This window comes from Helianthus annuus, chromosome 4 (genome assembly GCF_002127325.2).
Source record: "Helianthus annuus cultivar XRQ/B chromosome 4, HanXRQr2.0-SUNRISE, whole genome shotgun sequence".
In the NCBI taxonomy this organism is placed as follows: Eukaryota; Viridiplantae; Streptophyta; class Magnoliopsida; order Asterales; family Asteraceae; genus Helianthus; species Helianthus annuus.
The window spans coordinates 206,507,593-206,524,825 of record NC_035436.2 but is presented as its reverse complement, the minus strand read 5'-3'; the positions used below and the strand labels follow the sequence as shown (position 1 = coordinate 206,524,825).

Sequence of the window (17,233 nt, the reverse complement as noted above, 5' to 3'; positions counted from 1 at the left end):
ATATTTCGAGGTGTGTAGGATAAATTTTGACTGTGTAGGATAAAATTCTATAATGTGTAGGGTATATGTAGGAAAATTTTGATATGTGTAGGGTTTGTAGATTATATGTAGGACTAGCCTAAGATCCCGCGAGCTTCGCGGGTGGCTTAACACAAACATATAATATATATATTAATATGGAGGTCATGGGTCGGTAATCGTTGGGCCTGCATACTTGCTCCATAAATCCTTGTCGTGCAGCAAAAACCAAATAAACCCAGGGGTAAACCCGTACACCTGGGAATAATACACCCCAAAACAACAAACCCGGAGCCAAAGCCAGCAAACACGGAGGGCCACAGTGAGCATGTCACACTTGTAATCCAACCTCGGAGTGCTGAAGACCAGGGACCAAACTCGGACAGCCAGATACGGAGGACCAAACTCAGAAAAGTCAGCAGCATTTTGAACCACTTTACCCCTGGAAACTTTACCCGAATGAATCCAAGCACTACATCGAACCTATACATACATATATAAACCAACAGTTAGATAAAAATACTCCTATTTCCATTGCTTATTGTTAAACATATGCAAGAAATGTTACCGAGTTTAGCAAGTCGATTAACCCATCCTGGGTTCCCTGTTAAACGATAACAAATGTCGTTGTAGTAATGGTTGCAGTTTTTTACAATGAGGTGATACGTGTCGCCATGGTAGTTGGCAGCATGAAGCTCCATGAACTCTCGGACTTGGACTGGGTCAAGACATGTAGTCCCGATTAGTATCGACCTCCTAAATTTGAACCCGGGGCATTGGCGAGGTTCGACCTCAAAGACACCGCTACTCGGGTAGTCATGTACTCCAAATGCATATTCTACACCATGAACTGTCACATAAAAGTATAGTTTTTTACTTATTTAAATTGTTTTACATATATTTGTCAAAAAAAAATAAAAAAATAAAGAAAGAAGTTAATGTTACCTTGGACACCGGAATGAAAGATGCCAACACCGGCCCAATAAGCATAGTTAAAATCACCTTGATCGCCAGCAGTGTGGTAGAAATGGTGATAATCTTCTGAACGCAAGAATGATTTTGCTGAAGGCAAACCTCGGCAATAGCGTGCCACTGAAATTGATTCACCGAAACCCAAGTTCCAGCAGACGCTGCCGCCATTCATCCATCGATGCAAATAACTTAAAAAAATAAAACAAAACAATATACATCTTCATCAGTGATCTATTTTTCTGAAACAATTTGAATCAATCATTACACTCAAATTCATCACTCTACGCATGAAACTAAAAAATCAAATTAGGTCTCTGGTTAAAAACAATAAACATAGACTAAGCATACATGGGAAATCAAACTATACTCGCATTAACCTTAAAATATAGACAATTTGATTTGAAACAAATTAAACGAATTAACTATCATTAATCTTAAATTCATCAATTTGCGTTGGAAAGTAAAGAAATCAAGCAGGTGCAGTATATATTTAGTTTAATACTAAAAGAACTAAAGTTTTTATATGGTTAATATAGTTAAGACACAATAAAAATTATCTTATCTTAATCAACATTATGCAAAAGAAGAAGAAACCCAACAGTTAGTTTGATATTAAAGATTAAAGAATAATATATAATACAAAATAAGAAATTGCATTGTATTCAACTATTCATATAATCTGGACCATCTAATAGTAGAGATGAGCTTGGTACCTGTACCGGTACCGAATTTCCCACTGGTACCGAATTTCGCCAAATATGGAAACCAGTACCGAAAATGTTCGGTACGATATCGGTATTTAAGGGTAAATTCCTGTAAAATACCGGTACCGAACGGAAAACGCCAAAACTTGGGTACCGATTCAGTACCAAAAAAATTGGTACAGGAAATTCGATACCGGTACCAAGTAACAAATTCAATTATTTACCACCAAATATTAAAATCAATTAAACCCCATCGAAAACCAAAGAGAAATACAATTGAAAACAACGAATACAACCAAACTCATAAATCCCAGAACCATAAACATCATAACAAAATAAGGAGTAATTAGATAGGGAAATGTACCTTTGTGTGGAAGAAATTTGCATGAAAAAACACCCAATGTTGGTGGAAGAGACAGAGGATTCGAGGAGACATGAGATTTCAGATGCAATAAAAAAATGAAAGAAAATAATAGTGAGAAAATCTAAGAAACTTAAGAATGTAAGTTGATTAATATATGAAGTCTAGCCTGTATGCTGAAGACAGCGATCGAATTCACACAATGACGAAGGAGCTGAAGAACAATTGAAGAAGAATAAGAAACCCTAGAAGAGTAATGGGTCAAAGTAAAATCGCCACTTTCGTCTCTGCGACAGTATCCGATGACACATCTGAATGCTAGTTTACTATCAACATATTAGCACCACAAAAATAACATAACTCATGCCCACACCTACACAACAGCAAGAAAGATAACGGGTTAAACGGGTCAAAAGTTACAAATGTTTAAAATAAAAGGATACAACAACATTGTTTCTGTAATCATACCAGCATGTCATGTGATAGAAACCATGCATTGATTCGATCATCCTTTCGCCGCCTTTGTGGCAAGGAGTCCTGAAACTGATCACAACTAATAGACGAATGCCAAACCTATTATTTTCACCATTAAGTTATATAGAATAAGGTCTGTAATTACGTTCATCGGATTTTGATCACAAGCAAACTTATGAAACCGGGTAAAACCATGGTTTTAAAAAACGATTGAGGCGTGCGCCTCGAGTCGCGCCTCAAGGCGAAACGGCCAAAAAACGATTATGAGGCGCGCCTCAGGGGATTTATACGGTATGTGCGCCTCAGAGGTTTTTGATATTTGTTTTAGATGTTTTGAGTTTTTGTGTCAATTTCAAGCAGTCTATGTCTTTTTTATGTGTGTTTTTGATTATTTTGATGAATTTGACGATGAATTTAGTTAGTATTACTATTTTATAAGATATATAATATTTATATTTATTTTTTAACTCCGCCTCGGGCTTACGCCTCGGTTCGCCTCGAGGCTTACGCCTCGTGAGGCGAAGGGAAAACGCCTCGAAACTCGTTTCCGTTTTTTTAAACCTTGGGTAAAACCAATGATAGCTTATCATGTAAAATTGTGAACAAATAAACTCAGCTTTAATGTATATATGGTGAATTCAGTTGTTATAGCGATACAATGATATAGTTAACCCTGCAAAAACACTAATGAGCATAGTTCAAAGCCTTTAGCAACTCGCCTACACTTCGACTATCGCATTACGGCATATTAAAACATCTTTACTTAATGAATAGGCCGTAACGATTCAAATTAAAAAGATTACTTAACAGAAGAATAAGTCAAGTTATTACAATCTTGGGGCCGCAGTTTTTAGCTTCAAAGAAAAAGTACTCAAATTGATTAATTAGGGCTAAATAATATAACTTACGCCTTTCTAGTCACATGGGCGAGGAGCCCATTCCTTCTTGGTCACAGCATGGTCCTTGTTCAATCCAAGAAAGAGGCCTATGTAGATATATTAGGTTGCTTGAGCGCAATCACCTGCTATAAACATAACATTATGTTAGTTTCACATTGATTAATCAGATTACTCTAATTTACCTTAAAATGTATAAACCCTTTCCCTTTTTTCATTTAGCATAAACTGGACTATATATAAAACAAACTTACAAACACACTTTCACACAACATACATACATCAAATCTGGAGTTTAATGGTGCGAATGGTGTCTAATTCTTTGACTTGAAGATAGATTATCCTACTGTTGGTGGGATAATTAAAAAAATCGTAAAATTCATAAAATTGTAACACGGGTTGAATGTTTAAAACTTGATTTTGCAATTGTATTGATAGATTTCAATCAAGTATAACCCCTAAATAGCAATTCACACACACAAAAAAAAAAAAAAACCTAAGAAATCTATCGTGAAGTGTCTTGGTGAAAATGATCAGGAAATGCAAATCACAACCAAATTGATTTTAATTTCTAAGAATGAAACATGCATATGGGTTCGGATCTTACCTGAATCTGGTTTGACTTGGTCAGAATGCAAAGCGCTGTCATGATCGTCGTCTACACAGCCTCTATGTCTTAAACCCTCTGCCATTGTTCCGTCGATTGGGGTCGTAGATGCGCCCGAATCTGGTGGCTCCGCCACCAAGTGCGGTGTTCAACCGCCACTCCCTCACGATTCTCCCTCTCCCTCTCTTTTCTCTCTCTAGACTTATGTACCTCTCTCGCTCTATAACGATGGAGTCCTCCCTTCTCTAACATCCATCTCTCTCTTTGTATGACATATGTGAGGTGGAAAGTGGAATGGTACGTGGCCAGATCTCTTTCCATCACCCTTTCTCTAAACCGCACACGTCGCATCTAAAAGCTTTTAACGATGTTAAATGTCATTAAAATTGACGTTAAACACTATTCATTCCCTTTGTATACTATCACATATTAATTTCGACACTAAGAATCAATAGCAATTAATCCAAAATATAACAACAGGAAAAAATTAATAATATTAAACACTCAGCAATCCAAATACAAACAGCCTTATCTAAAAGCATTGAACTGTAAGTGAGAAAAAATAATAAAAATTATATTGAGATCAAATAAAACATACCAAAAGCTCTGAAGTACTAATAACAAAGGTATTAACCAACCATTATCATTTTTTAAAGAAGATTCAAAAGAAATATATACTTTCACTTTATTTGGACAAAAATCAATTTTTGTATGGCCTATTGAATTTTAACTTTGACCTTTGAAAGCATACACCAATAGTTCATGATCTTCCAGGAATGCAGTAGCTAAAACTGCTAGTGTTGTTAGTCACAAATTACCAAAACAATTGAATTGGACTTTTTATATTTCATATCGACTTCAATAAACGACTCTACCCCAAAAATATGCAAACCCTACAAAAAAAATCAAATAACAGCATTAGGTTATTATCAAATTAACTATATCAGCAAGCTTTAAAACCCAACCTCTAATAATGAAAAGAGGCACATATATAGTTCGTGATAAAGTGATAACCACATAACTCAAACAATCTTATAATCGTACATCACATATTTATACTGTTTACGTAATGAACAAAGAACACCATTCATTAAAACACATAACATTCTCGGATTAAAACATGGTCATTAACTAAAACAACCCTAAAACATAAAATAAAGCAAACATCAGCCATTATCTGCAATTTTTTCCTTTGGTTTTCTTGTTGATTTTGAGAAAGAGAGAGAGATATCAGTGGTCGATTTCATGATCAATGCTTGCATTCTTTATACCCTAACCCTGAAATCTGGTTCAAGTGAGGAGAAAAGATCAAATTACCTGTGTCAAAGTTGTCGGTGAGAAGAATCGATCGGCAGACGGAGGAGAAACACAGTTGGGTTGTTGGATTTTCCTATATTGTCTTCTGAAAAGGTCAAATCAGAGAAGATGATGTCGATTTAGGTTTAGGTTGAGGTTGAGGGAGTGAGCAACATGGTTTCTGAGAAAAAGAAAAAGCAACGGGATGAGATTTAGGGTTTTCTGAAAAGTCGCCATAGAGTAGATGACTATTAGGGTTTGAAGAGGAGCGGATGATGAAAGAATAGGAGCGTGTGAGGGAAAAGAGAGTAGAAAAATTGCCGCTCAAAATCAATCAAGAAGGAATATCACATTGCCACGTGCTAATGAGTGGCTTAAGTTAGTGCCATATGGCATAAGATTATTTTGTTTTATTAGAAGTAGTAGATAATTAATTATTAGTTGACTAATTAATTAAAGAGAGAATAATTAATGAGATGAGTTATAAATGAAGTAGTATTTTACCAATATGTCCTTTCTTCTTTTTCTTCTTTCAATAATTGTCTTCTCATTTGATCCCCTTTATATATATGTATTAATTCATCACAATGAATAATGCATATGTTGGGTTGGGTTGAGTGTTAGAAGTTTGAAAGATTCGTCGGAAAGTAATATTTGATAGTTTTTATTCGTCGGAAAGTTGCTTTCGCCGGAATATTGTGAAGGGTCCTGGTTAACCATCCTTAACTAGTCGCACCGTTCTCCCTATTTTGGCCGGAGAGTCTTTCCACGTCTGCGAGGTGAGTTTTCAATCGTTCAGTTCTGTTCGTATCATCTTCTCCTGGCCTCCTTTCCCACAGAGTTCGTTTCAGTTTACCGGAGGGCTTAGTGGGTCTGATACCGGTCGCGGCTATCCGTGTATAGTTAAGCTAGACTGGTTCGAATCCCATTAACACCACTGGGGCTGTTCTGATTCTGGTCATTTGCTTTCCCGGAGTAGCCATGGAGAGAGAGGAGGGCGAAATTGAAAATTCTGATAATCGGTCTGATACTGAAAAGAATAAAAAGTACGATGAGGAGCAGATAAGAGAGAAAGCTATAACCTTTTATGCCTCGAACATACACCCACATATCTCCGACAGCGAACTTTGGATCGAATGCATGAACTATGGGCATGTAGTGGATGCCTATATTGCGAAAAAACTGGATAAAAGGGGGAACCGCTTTGGTTTTATAAGGTTCATAAAGATAAAGGATGTGGAGAGGATGACAAAGGCCTTAAATCAGATGTCTTTTTATGGCTGGAAAATTAGAGTCAACGTGGCCAGATTCGTCAAGATAGTAAATAAGGATAGGAAAAAGGAAACAATGTGGAGGAGAAAGGAAGTAAGACAAGACAATACAAGTGACGTTCCGGTGGCACCAAACAATGCGTACAAGAATATCAAAGGAACATGGGCAGACGTGGTAGCTGGGAGACAAACACAGCAAGAGGAGGATAGGTGCTTGAACTTTACAAACGAATCCCAAGCCTATAAACTATGGAGGGGTAAAACAGTGATCGGAGAAATCATAAGCTGTGAAGCTCTTAGGGACGTAACCAACATGAAGAAAAAGTTAAGTTTGAAAGATTCTCAGGTAAGATATTTAGGGGGCATGCAGTTATTAATTATATTTGATTCAAAAGAAGAGATGGAAGGAACTATGAAGAAAGATACGGATCTATGGAATTCTTGGTTCAAGACTCTAAAAACCTGGAATGGTGAATATATTCCCTACGAAAGATTTGCATGGTTAAAAATTAGAGGGATTCCACTACAGCTCTGGATAAAAGAAGTTTTTGACGTCATTGGCGAAAAATTTGGGAAGATAATCAAGAAATCCAATGCAGACGAAAGAGACCTATGCTTTAATGAGGATATGATCGGAATTGTTGTCAACCATGGTGTCGAGATAAACGAGAAAATTAAGATCAGATGGAAAAATTTGGAGTATGAGGTCTGGGTTTCGGAAGTTCACCAACAGTGGCTCCCGGATTTCATAAATGAATCGGTTGACGAAGAAAATGTGACAAGTGAACAAGAGGATCAGGCCATACCAATCATCACAGAGGAGAACTCCCAGCTGGAAAAAATGGCGACGGTAGAAACGTCAACCCCGGTACCGGAAAATGAACGATCACTGAACTCGCCGGTAGAAAACGAAGAGTTAGGAGAGGAACACGAAAAGGCAGGAGATGAATTTTTGGGGAAAGAGGAAACTGAATTAAATGTGCTGACAAATGGGGAAGGCGAGAAGACAGGTGGAGAAAATAAGTCAACAGAAAAGTTTGGATCCCCAACTTTTGGAGAGAGAATACCAAACGGATCAGTAGTGGATCACAACATTGGGCCTTCAAACTTAACCCATAAAAAAAGAAAAAGGACTAGCCTTGCTGAGGCCCGGACTAATTGTCTGAAACCACATTCGAAGGTTGGTAAAAACAAAATACCCGACTTAAATATTGACTTATCCGATGACTCTAGACCTCGACCAAAAAGAAGGACGCTATTCAAAAAGGGGAGAACGAACAGAAGGAGGCAAAAAGGAAAAATTAGGTTAACAGAGGAAGAGATAAACAATTTCGAGATAACCGACGATGGTATAGAAGACGATTATGATTCGGAATGGGAGGAAGAAGAAAACACAGGTACAAATCAGGAGACTAAAACGACAACAGAAGAAGTATCGGAGATTCCGAAGGAGACAGAAAAGGGCGAAGTTGAAGCAACTTTAGACATTGGGCTAAAGATCGGTATTGACTTGACCGGTAAGGAAGCACTTTTGAAGAAAGTAATTCAAGAAGACCAGGTGGATGCTAGGATCCAATGAATTTTGGGACACTTAACATCAAAGGTGCAGGAGGGGCGGGTAAAGCTGCAAAAGTTAGAGGTATTCTCGTTAAATACAATTTGTCGTTTTTAGCAATTCAGGAGACACAATTTAGGGATTTACCCTTGAATAAGATAAGAAAGTTCTGGGATAATACTGGCTTCGAATTCTCCAAAGTAGACGCAGATGGTAGATCAGGTGGATTGTTGTCGTTGTGGAATCCCTGCATGTTCAAGAAGGAATTGGAAATTAAAAATCAGAATTTTATCATCCTAAAAGGTCGTATCACTGGTGAGGAAGAGGATTTAGTCATAGTTAATATTTATGGCTCAACACTGAAGTCAAACAGAAGAAGGATGTGGGATGAACTGCTAGCAGCTAAGAACTTGATTAACGGCAAATGGATCATGTTGGGCGACTTTAATGAGGTAAGATGCCCAGAGGAAAGATTTAATTCACATTTTGATATAAGTGGAGCAATGAGTTTTAACAGCTTTATCAGTAGTGGGGGTTTTATGGAATACAACATGGGGGGAATGAAATATACTTTCTTGTCGGGTGATGGTAAAAATCTCAGCAAGATCGACCGGGTATTGGTTTGCGAGAATTTTATGGGGAAATGGCCACATGCATCTCTTACAGCCCTTAACAGAGACATTTCGGATCATAGCCCTTTAGTATTAACAACGGTCAATAATAGCTTCGGGCCATCTCCTTTCAGACTTTTCAATAGTTGGTTCTGCATGGAAGGTTTTGATGAGGTTATAAGAAGGGGATTGAGCAAAATTTGTGATTCGAGGTTCAAAGACGAGGTACTGGCAGAGAAACTCAAGGCAATAAAAGAAGAGATCAAGATGTGGCGTAAGAACAAAAAGGATGAAGAGGAAAGGGATCTAAATGAAGCTCGAACTTCACTTAAAATGTTAGATGATCTGGTAGAAAATAGACAGCTAACAGAATCCGAGTTGTCTACTTGGCACGAAAGTAAGAGAAAGGTCAAAGAATGGAACGATAAAATAGCTGCTGACATGCAACAGAAGGCGAGGTCTAGATGGTTAGAACTGGGCGACGAAAATACAGCATACTTCCACACAATAGTGAACAATCACATTGCCAGGAACAAGATAATCGGGCTGTGGATAGAAGGGGAGTGGGTTACGGATCCAGTAGTAATCAAGAATCAATTTTTGTCGGCCTTTCATACCAAGTTTAAGGAACCGGTGAGTTCTAGACCGAGAATTGGTTCCGATGGGTTCATAAAGCTGAGCTCGGCTGAAGCGGACACCTTAATTACTCCATTTTCTTTGGAAGAAGTCAAGAATGCGATTTGGAATTGCGAAATAAATAAATCCCCAGGCCCGGACGGAATCACTTTTAAGTTGATTAAAACCTACTGGGAGGAGCTGAAAGGATTAATTATGGAAGTCATGCAACAATTTTTCATACATGGATCGATACATCCATCATGTAGCGCTTCGTTTATCGCTCTCATACCAAAGGTAATTGACCCTATAACCCTATCGGATTTTAGACCAATTTCTTTAGTTGGGGTTGTGAACAAGATAATCTCAAAAGTCCTGGCTAATAGAATGAAAGGGGTTTTGAAAAGTGTTGTTTCAAATGTACAGTCGGCTTTCTTATCAGATAGAAACATAATAGACGGACCGTTAATAATAAATGAAGTGGTGGGATGGGCGAAGAGGTCTGGCAGGAAAATGTTCGTGTTCAAGGCAGATATTGAGAAGGCATACGACACGCTGAATTGGAAGTTCCTAATTTCTATACTTACATATATGGGCTTCCCAGCTAAATGGAGAAATTGGGTGATGGGAATTTTATTCGCAGGAAGGGGTTCGATCCTAGTGAACGGGTCACCAACGGGTGAATTCTACTATAAGAGAGGTTTAAGGCAAGGCGACCCTTTATCACCTTTCCTCTTTATAGTGGCTATGGAAGGTCTACACGTGTTGATGGAGAGAGCCAAACAATGTAATGTTTTCTCCGGAATAAAAATGCCCAGAAATGGTCCCTATATAACCCATATGTTATATGCAGACGATTCCATATTCATAGGAGAATGGGAAAGGAATAATGTGAAGAATCTCAAAAGGATCCTCCGCATTTTTTATCTTCTATCAGGTCTCAAAGTCAATCCACGTAAAAGTCAGATATTTGGGGTAGGAATAAACGAAGGCGAAGTTCAAAATATGGCAGCGATTTTTAACTGTAAGGCCGGTAAGTTTCCCTTTGTATATCTCGGTTTAAAAGTGGGAGTCAGCATGAATAAAGTGGCCAATTGGAAGGAAGTTATAGATATGTTCAACAAGAGATTAACAAACTGGAAGGCAAAAACCTTATCTTTTGCAGGGAGAGTTGTCCTCATAAAAGCAGTTCTTGGTTGTGTACCGAATTATTACCTATCACTCTACAAGTGTCCGGAGGGGGTTATTAAAATATTGGAAGGTATAAGAAGAAAATTTTTATGGGGAGGTCACAGCATAAATAACAAACTTAGATGGGTCAAATGGGAAAGGATCGTGGCGGCTAAAGATTTCGGCGGGCTTGGAATTGGCAACATCAAAGACACGAATCTAGCACTCCTATTAAAATGGTGGTGGAGATTGAAGATGGAACCAGAGAATTTATGGGTAAAAATAGTAAAATCTATTCACACAAACAACAGGAAAGCTCAATCATTTCCGTTCAAAAAGTCATTACCAGGAGTTTGGAAGAGTATTGGTGACATAGACAAAGATTTTATAAAAAGCAACATTAATATCACAACTAATCTGAGGTGCAAAGTTGGGAAAGGAGACAAAGCTCTATTCTGGATGGATACCTGGGTAGGGGATGCACCACTGAAAGATCAATTTCCTCTTTTATTCCAGATCTCTACAAAGAAAATGGCTACTGTGAAGGAAAGTTACAGTCAAGCAAATGGTGGGTACCTATGGAATTGGAGTTGGGTAAGAACACCGGCCAGTTTTGAGGAGAAACAAGAGATGGAGGGTTTAAATAATCAACTGCAAAATCGGGTGATGACACAATCAAATGATGTATGGTATTGGAAAAATTTTGAGAATCAAGAGTTCAGGGTAAAAAATGTTAAACAAACTCTTAGACAAAATTTGGACCTGAATGCGTCATCCAATACGTTCTGCTGGAATAATTGGGTGCAAAGCAAGTGTACTACTTTTGTTTGGAGAGCGGTAGACGAGAAAATTCCGTCGCTGTTAGCATTACGGAACAGAGGCATGAACCTCCCAAATGTGACATGTAAAACATGTGGTGCGGCAGATGAATCGGCTCATCATATACTAATTGAATGCAACTTTGCTAAAAGGGTTTGGGAAAAGATCTCGACATGGTTAAGAATTCCAGTGGTGAACCCGGAACTAAACCTCAAGGATATGCTTGCTGAATTACTCGAAGTTCAAAGAGGTCGGATCATTAGGAAGTTTATTCATGCTATAGCAATACAGACGCTGTGGTCACTATGGAAATCAAGAAACGAAAAGGTTTTTTCCGGTAGACAAGGTGCGGTTCAGACGATAGTGGAAGAGATAAAAGAGGCCTCTTTTCAAGGTGTGAAGCATAGAACAAAACATCGGGCGATCTCGCGTCAGGAATGGTGGGATTTTAATCTAAACTTGTAATAAGTTTTTTGTTTTTTTTTTCCGGTCCATTACTCTTCTGTTTATGTCCGTTTTCTTTTCCTCTCTTTTTCTTGTTTGTATTATCCAGCTTCTGGCTGGTTTCTATGTTTTGGTTTGAGGTTATAATACAAGTTCCGTTGGCTATTCAAAAAAAAAAAAAAGAATAATGCATCTATAGTCAACTTTTCTTTGACTTTGTCTTTACTTATATTAAATCATTAATTTCTTAACTAGATCATAAAAAATAACAACTATTTTGTCTTTCGTGGTTTTTCTTTTGTGGTTAATTCTTTTAGCTAGTATTTGTACCCATCGCGTGTTGCGGCGGCTTACCTGACTCTTTCCAAACTAAATTTACGTCGAAACAGAGTAACTGGAATTTATAGCGTCGAATGAAAACATATTCTATCTTAGCCCAAAAAATTCTCTTGTTAGAAACTATACTAACTTGAATCATAGATATATGGTTCTTGAGCAAAATTTATATTGAAAGTTGAACCAAATAAAAGATAAAGAAAACGTACCAGTCCCCTATCCAGGTCCAGCTTCTGCAGGCCTACAACCATCACAACAGATTCAGATATTCCCCTGTTTAGGGTCGTCGAAGTTGAAATACATATGAGGTCAAAGTCAGACAAACTAAACACATTATAACCAAAATAAACATCAAACCCAAATATCAGAAACGTGATGCATTTTCTTAAAAGAAAATAAAATGAATAATTACTGCATATAGCACACATGTATCCTTCAGAGTTCAGAGGTATGTATGATTGTATTTTACATTTTCTTTCAAATTTTGCTTTTAGGTTAGTTAACTTTAGCAGATAACATATACAAATAAAGACTCTTTATTGCATTTATCTACACATGGTCTGGGTTTATGAAGTATATACATGTAATCAGAGAATACAGATGAACTTGACAAAGTAACTAACAAACCTTGGCTTTTTATTCCATTCAGCTAATTTGAAAGCGATACTGACAGAACCAAAAACATAGAGATTATAGAAAGCGCCTTTAAAGAAGGTTTCAAATCAAATTCATACAAACCATCCCTTTTTAGTTTGAATATGCAATTTCTTCAAAAGCATCCACAGTCAAAGAAAGAGTGGTTCCTGCTCCAGCATCTTCGAGTTCATATCACCATCGAAATCGATCCTTTTGATCACGTGGATGCTCACTCAACCATGGCTTCTTATTAGTCTAGAGGTGCAACACCTTGGTTGTGCTCAACAAATCATCCTAACCCGCATCGAATGCTTCAGAAACGTTTCTGCACATAACTTCAAACTGAATGATATTAGGGCAAATAACACATGTATTTAAAGAAACTGACACTATATTTCTCAATTTCATCAGTGATAAAAGTGATCGTTGTTCAAAAAAATCCACAAATCAGATCAACTGATGAAGGTTTGAGAAGATAAGAATTACAATCATAAGAAACCCTAATTTCAATCTAGATGCTTACCATGTCTCGCGTTTGAAGAACGCTTGGATGAACAAACTCAAAATTCCCCCAACAATTCAACTTTTCTGATATATTGTTGGGTGCAGGGGTTGCAATTTAGATTGGTGGCTTTAGCAAACAAAGAAGCATTGAGAAGGTCCCAGTTTTGAAAGAGCAGCACAAAGAAATTTTTGTCTCTTGTGCACCGACCTTTCTTTTTAATAGTTTATAAATTTGGTAACAAAACTTTGTTTTTTAAATTTTTGTCACAAAATTAAAACTAAGTATAGTTTTCTTATTAGTTTTTGTTTTACTCTTTTTTTCTGAATTTGGTCGTCGTTTGTTTGTCATTTAGCACAATATTTAATGATTACATTTGGTCCCTCAGTTTACTTTAACACCATCGAATTTCTAATATGTATTGGTCTAAATTCAAGTTCGTCTGCTTTTTTTGTCACATGAGTCATTTGGTGTTAAGAAGTCGGCTTTTTAACACTTTTTGCCTGGTCGTCATTTGGTTGCTACTTAGCCCGATTGTAGGGCCCCAATCCGCAACGCTGATAGCACGGTGTTACGCCCCCGCCCCGCAACGCGGGAGACTTAAGACTAGTTATAACAGTTTACTATTATATTTACTTTTAGGAACATATTTTAATATTTTTTTTCCTTTATAAAACCATATATTTCCTTTGCCATTTTTTAATATTTTTTTCTATTTTTATAAAATATATTAATTTATCAAATAATTTGATATTTGTTTAATAATTTACGTGTATAACTTTTTTTCTAAAACCTTAAGTTCGTAGTTGTGCTTGATTTTTCCCTCGACATTCTGTTATAAGTTTTGTTAAAAACGAATTTCACTCAAAATAAAGTATTTATTTGGTATCTATAAAACGGTATAATGATAAACTAAACCGTTCTAATGGTTTGGCTTTCTAAATAACATATTTTATTTTTAAACCACGTTTGTTTTACATTATCATTTGCTCAGTTTCGTTGCAACGCACGACGTAAAAAAATACTAGTTATATATAAAGTATTTAGTAGAAATAAATAGGTATAGTACAATAATATAATGTGATTAATTTTTAAAGTTGACTTTTAAAGGTACAAGAGTTTCTAGTTTTAGCTTCAGAAGAAACTATATGCATCTATAATTTATGATCCATTAAAAGGCTTAAAAGAAGCCTTGTTGTGGGAAACTTCAAAATAGCTTTTCTCATCACCGTGTTCCTTGTATTGTTTTATTTATATTAGTTGTATATTTAAGCGGGGTGACCAAAAAGAGAACTCTCAATCGACAAAACGAACCTAAATTAAACAGAACCTGATAAAATTGATTGGTTATGGTTAAGTAAATCCGATTAACCAACCATTCACTAGATAGCTATGATTAATGTGTCGTTGTTAACTCACTTTTAACAAAAATCCAATCGAGCCGAACCATGTATTTTTGTGATTTTCTAGCTTTTATACCTTCATTTCCAACTTTTATATCTATTTCCAGTTGTCAAATGTTTGAATTCTTGTTGAATTGTTTGTAAGATGGTGAAATACTAAATTGGTATTACTGAGGCAGTCTGGTATGGGGATCGTCCCTCTCTCACACACCTATAGATACAATATATACATATACATTTTAGGTCCATCCCCCCATTTCCATACCTCCATCCTCTTTGCCCCATCCTCACACCCATCCTACGTGACGGATCATCCTCCAAAGGAGGACCATCACCATACCGCATAGCCTTACTAATTTATGAAATTCATTATTTATAGTCATTTGTTGACTAAAACTTTTGATTGAAAAAATCATTTGATTTCGACAATGGTTAATCGATTTTTGTTTGTGTATGTTTATAAAAATGCTTAAGGAGATATTAACAAAAATATTTTGAAGTAATTTAACATTTAGAATAGAATATACCTTTGACGGGTGGTCCGTAGGACAACCCTTAAAAGGTCTAAATATATGCACATTCCATGCTTTATTCAGTTAATTGCTTGAACTTGGTAACCACTCTATGTTTGATGATGCAGGTGCTTAAGTGCTTAAAATACGGGTTTTAGAAGGCATGATCGGTTGCTAGAAGCTCGGGAGTCAAAGAGTGAAAGACGTGAAGATTTAGTGAAAAAAAAGTAAAAGGAAACAAGACCCAGCCGTAACCTACGGCTGGGAGCCGTAACCTATGGCTGGGAGCCGTAGGGTACGGTCCCAAATCCTTCCAACATATTCCCCGCCGTAAAACAGGAGACACCAGCCGTAAGGAACCAATCAGAGCCGTAACCTACGGCTGGGAGCCGTAGGTTACGGCGCCTAGTGTTGACCCGGGATGTGCTGACTTCCGTAACCTACGGCTAGGGGCCGTAGGTTACGGCTCCGACTGATGTTTTCTTGTAACTTCCTCATTTAATGCTGCTTTCAAGATGTTTTATGGGGACTTATCATTGTCATTCGGTTACTACTTGCTTGGGAACGAAATTGGGAGCAATTTGGAGACTTTTTGGAGTGAGGAAACATCTTGGAATCATTAGTTTTTGTTGTCTTTGATCTTGATGAACAATAAGACTTTTGCTACAATGTTTGTTCAAACCATGAGTGGCTAAGTATTTTGTGACTATCTTTGGTGGAAGGTTTGCAAGACATTTATGTTTATTTCCTTATTTCTAGAATAACAATCTTCTCTTTATTGAATTGCTTGTTATGATGTGTGATTATTTGTTAGTAAATTGTTAATCCTTGCGCTAAATCAATTAGAAACCATACGTTCTTGGTGCCGTGGGCAATCGAGATATCATGGGTATAGTTAGGCTTGGGTAAGGGTTGATTGATCATCGGGTAACAACCTCACGTTCTAGGAATCTGAGTACTTAGTTCCCTTTCATCACTGCAATTAGTCACACATGAACTATGTCTATTTAGTTCTTTCTAGTGGAATGTTAGCATAAGTGTCAAAGCAAACCGGAAACTAAAGGTGGTCATTATTCTCCAATTTGTTTACAACCAAAAACTTTTCTCTTGCAATTTAACTAGTTTAATTTAGTCTAAAACCAACTCACTCACATAAACTCTCGAATTTTACTTTACTTAAAATTAGTTTAGTTTTAGTCAAGTTAGATAACCTTCAAAATAACACATATTCCACAAACTCCCTGTGTTCGATACCCACTTACCGCTATCTATTTAGTTGTATTTGGATTAAATTTGATTGTGACCACGACATCACGTCAAATTTTGGCGCCGTTGCCGGGGAGTAGTGCGCAACGTGTGTTATTTTTGATCTTTTAAGTTTGTTATTTTTCTGGTTTACGCTGGGTGTGTTAGTGTGCAGGTATTTACAGGTGCATGCGTACTAGAAGCTCTCACAAGCTTTCACCACTAGCATTTGATCCGTAAATCGAACGAACTTTGCGAGCAAACAGAATATTGTTAAGGGAAAATACAATTAGCGGTTCACCAACAACACCAATTACACCGATAACACCACTTCGATACATGGATCCACCACCACCACCACCCACTACGGGTGAACCTACTTCACCATTTATACCAACATCCACTCAACCTTCACCAAACACCACCATTCCAACCAATACCACCGAACCCATTATACTTCAAAATGTCACACCAACCAACACCACACAACCCATTACTACTCAAGAAGTGTCACACCCCAACCGATGGCGGAAACATCGGGATGAGACGAACAAATTGCTCAAAACAACATAACACTAATTGTGACAATATAGATTAAATCAAATTTCATAAATGCTAAGATGTCATACAAGATTCAAACATAGTACCAAAAATAGTTCAAAGCATTGTTTATTCTAGATGGGTTTCTAGGTTCATCCTAGCTTGTTTTCTTGATCACTTCGTCTATCAACCTGCAACATGTATTAAAATAACATCAACAAAAAGTTGGCGAGTATACAAGTTTAA

At 37.1% G+C, this 17,233-nt stretch overlaps 1 protein-coding gene across 11 annotated transcripts; it reads right to left on the bottom strand.

Moving 5' to 3' along the window:
* Positions 1-76: 76 nt before the first annotated feature.
* On the bottom strand, positions 77-5,652 carry LOC110938231 (deSI-like protein At4g17486). 11 transcript variants are annotated; one of them, XR_002591295.2, is made up of 9 exons: positions 5,350-5,646; positions 4,770-4,925; positions 4,033-4,383; positions 3,438-3,550; positions 2,524-2,628; positions 2,059-2,428; positions 964-1,178; positions 587-868; positions 77-501 (listed from the first exon to the last, which is right to left on the bottom strand). XR_002591295.2 is itself a non-coding variant. In XM_035988850.1 (8 exons), exons 5-8 carry the CDS (start codon positions 2,079-2,081, stop codon positions 491-493), a joined length of 531 nt encoding a protein of 176 aa, XP_035844743.1. In that variant the 5' UTR covers positions 2,082-2,428; positions 2,524-2,608; positions 3,438-3,550; positions 4,033-4,383; positions 5,350-5,652; the 3' UTR covers positions 77-490. The 11 variants fall into 11 exon arrangements, 10 of the variants coding, with proteins under 10 accessions (XP_035844743.1, XP_035844738.1, XP_035844741.1 ...); XM_035988850.1 differs by lacking the exon at positions 4,770-4,925 and having other exon boundaries at positions 2,524-2,608; positions 5,350-5,652; XM_035988845.1 differs by lacking the exon at positions 4,770-4,925 and having other exon boundaries at positions 3,438-3,553; positions 4,033-4,390; positions 5,350-5,638.
* Between the last annotated feature and the right edge of the window lie 11,581 nt (positions 5,653-17,233).

Excerpts from the sequence above, each read along its gene's own strand:
- LOC110938231 (XM_035988850.1), bottom strand. The coding sequence starts at position 2,081 with ATGCAAATTTCTTCCACACAAAG. Across the intron at positions 1,179-2,058 it reads CAAATTTCTTCCACACAAAG|TTATTTGCATCGATGGATGA; the intron begins GTACATTTCCCT and ends TATTTTTTTAAG. Across the intron at positions 869-963 it reads CTTTCATTCCGGTGTCCAAG|TTCATGGTGTAGAATATGCA; the intron begins GTAACATTAACT and ends TTTATGTGACAG.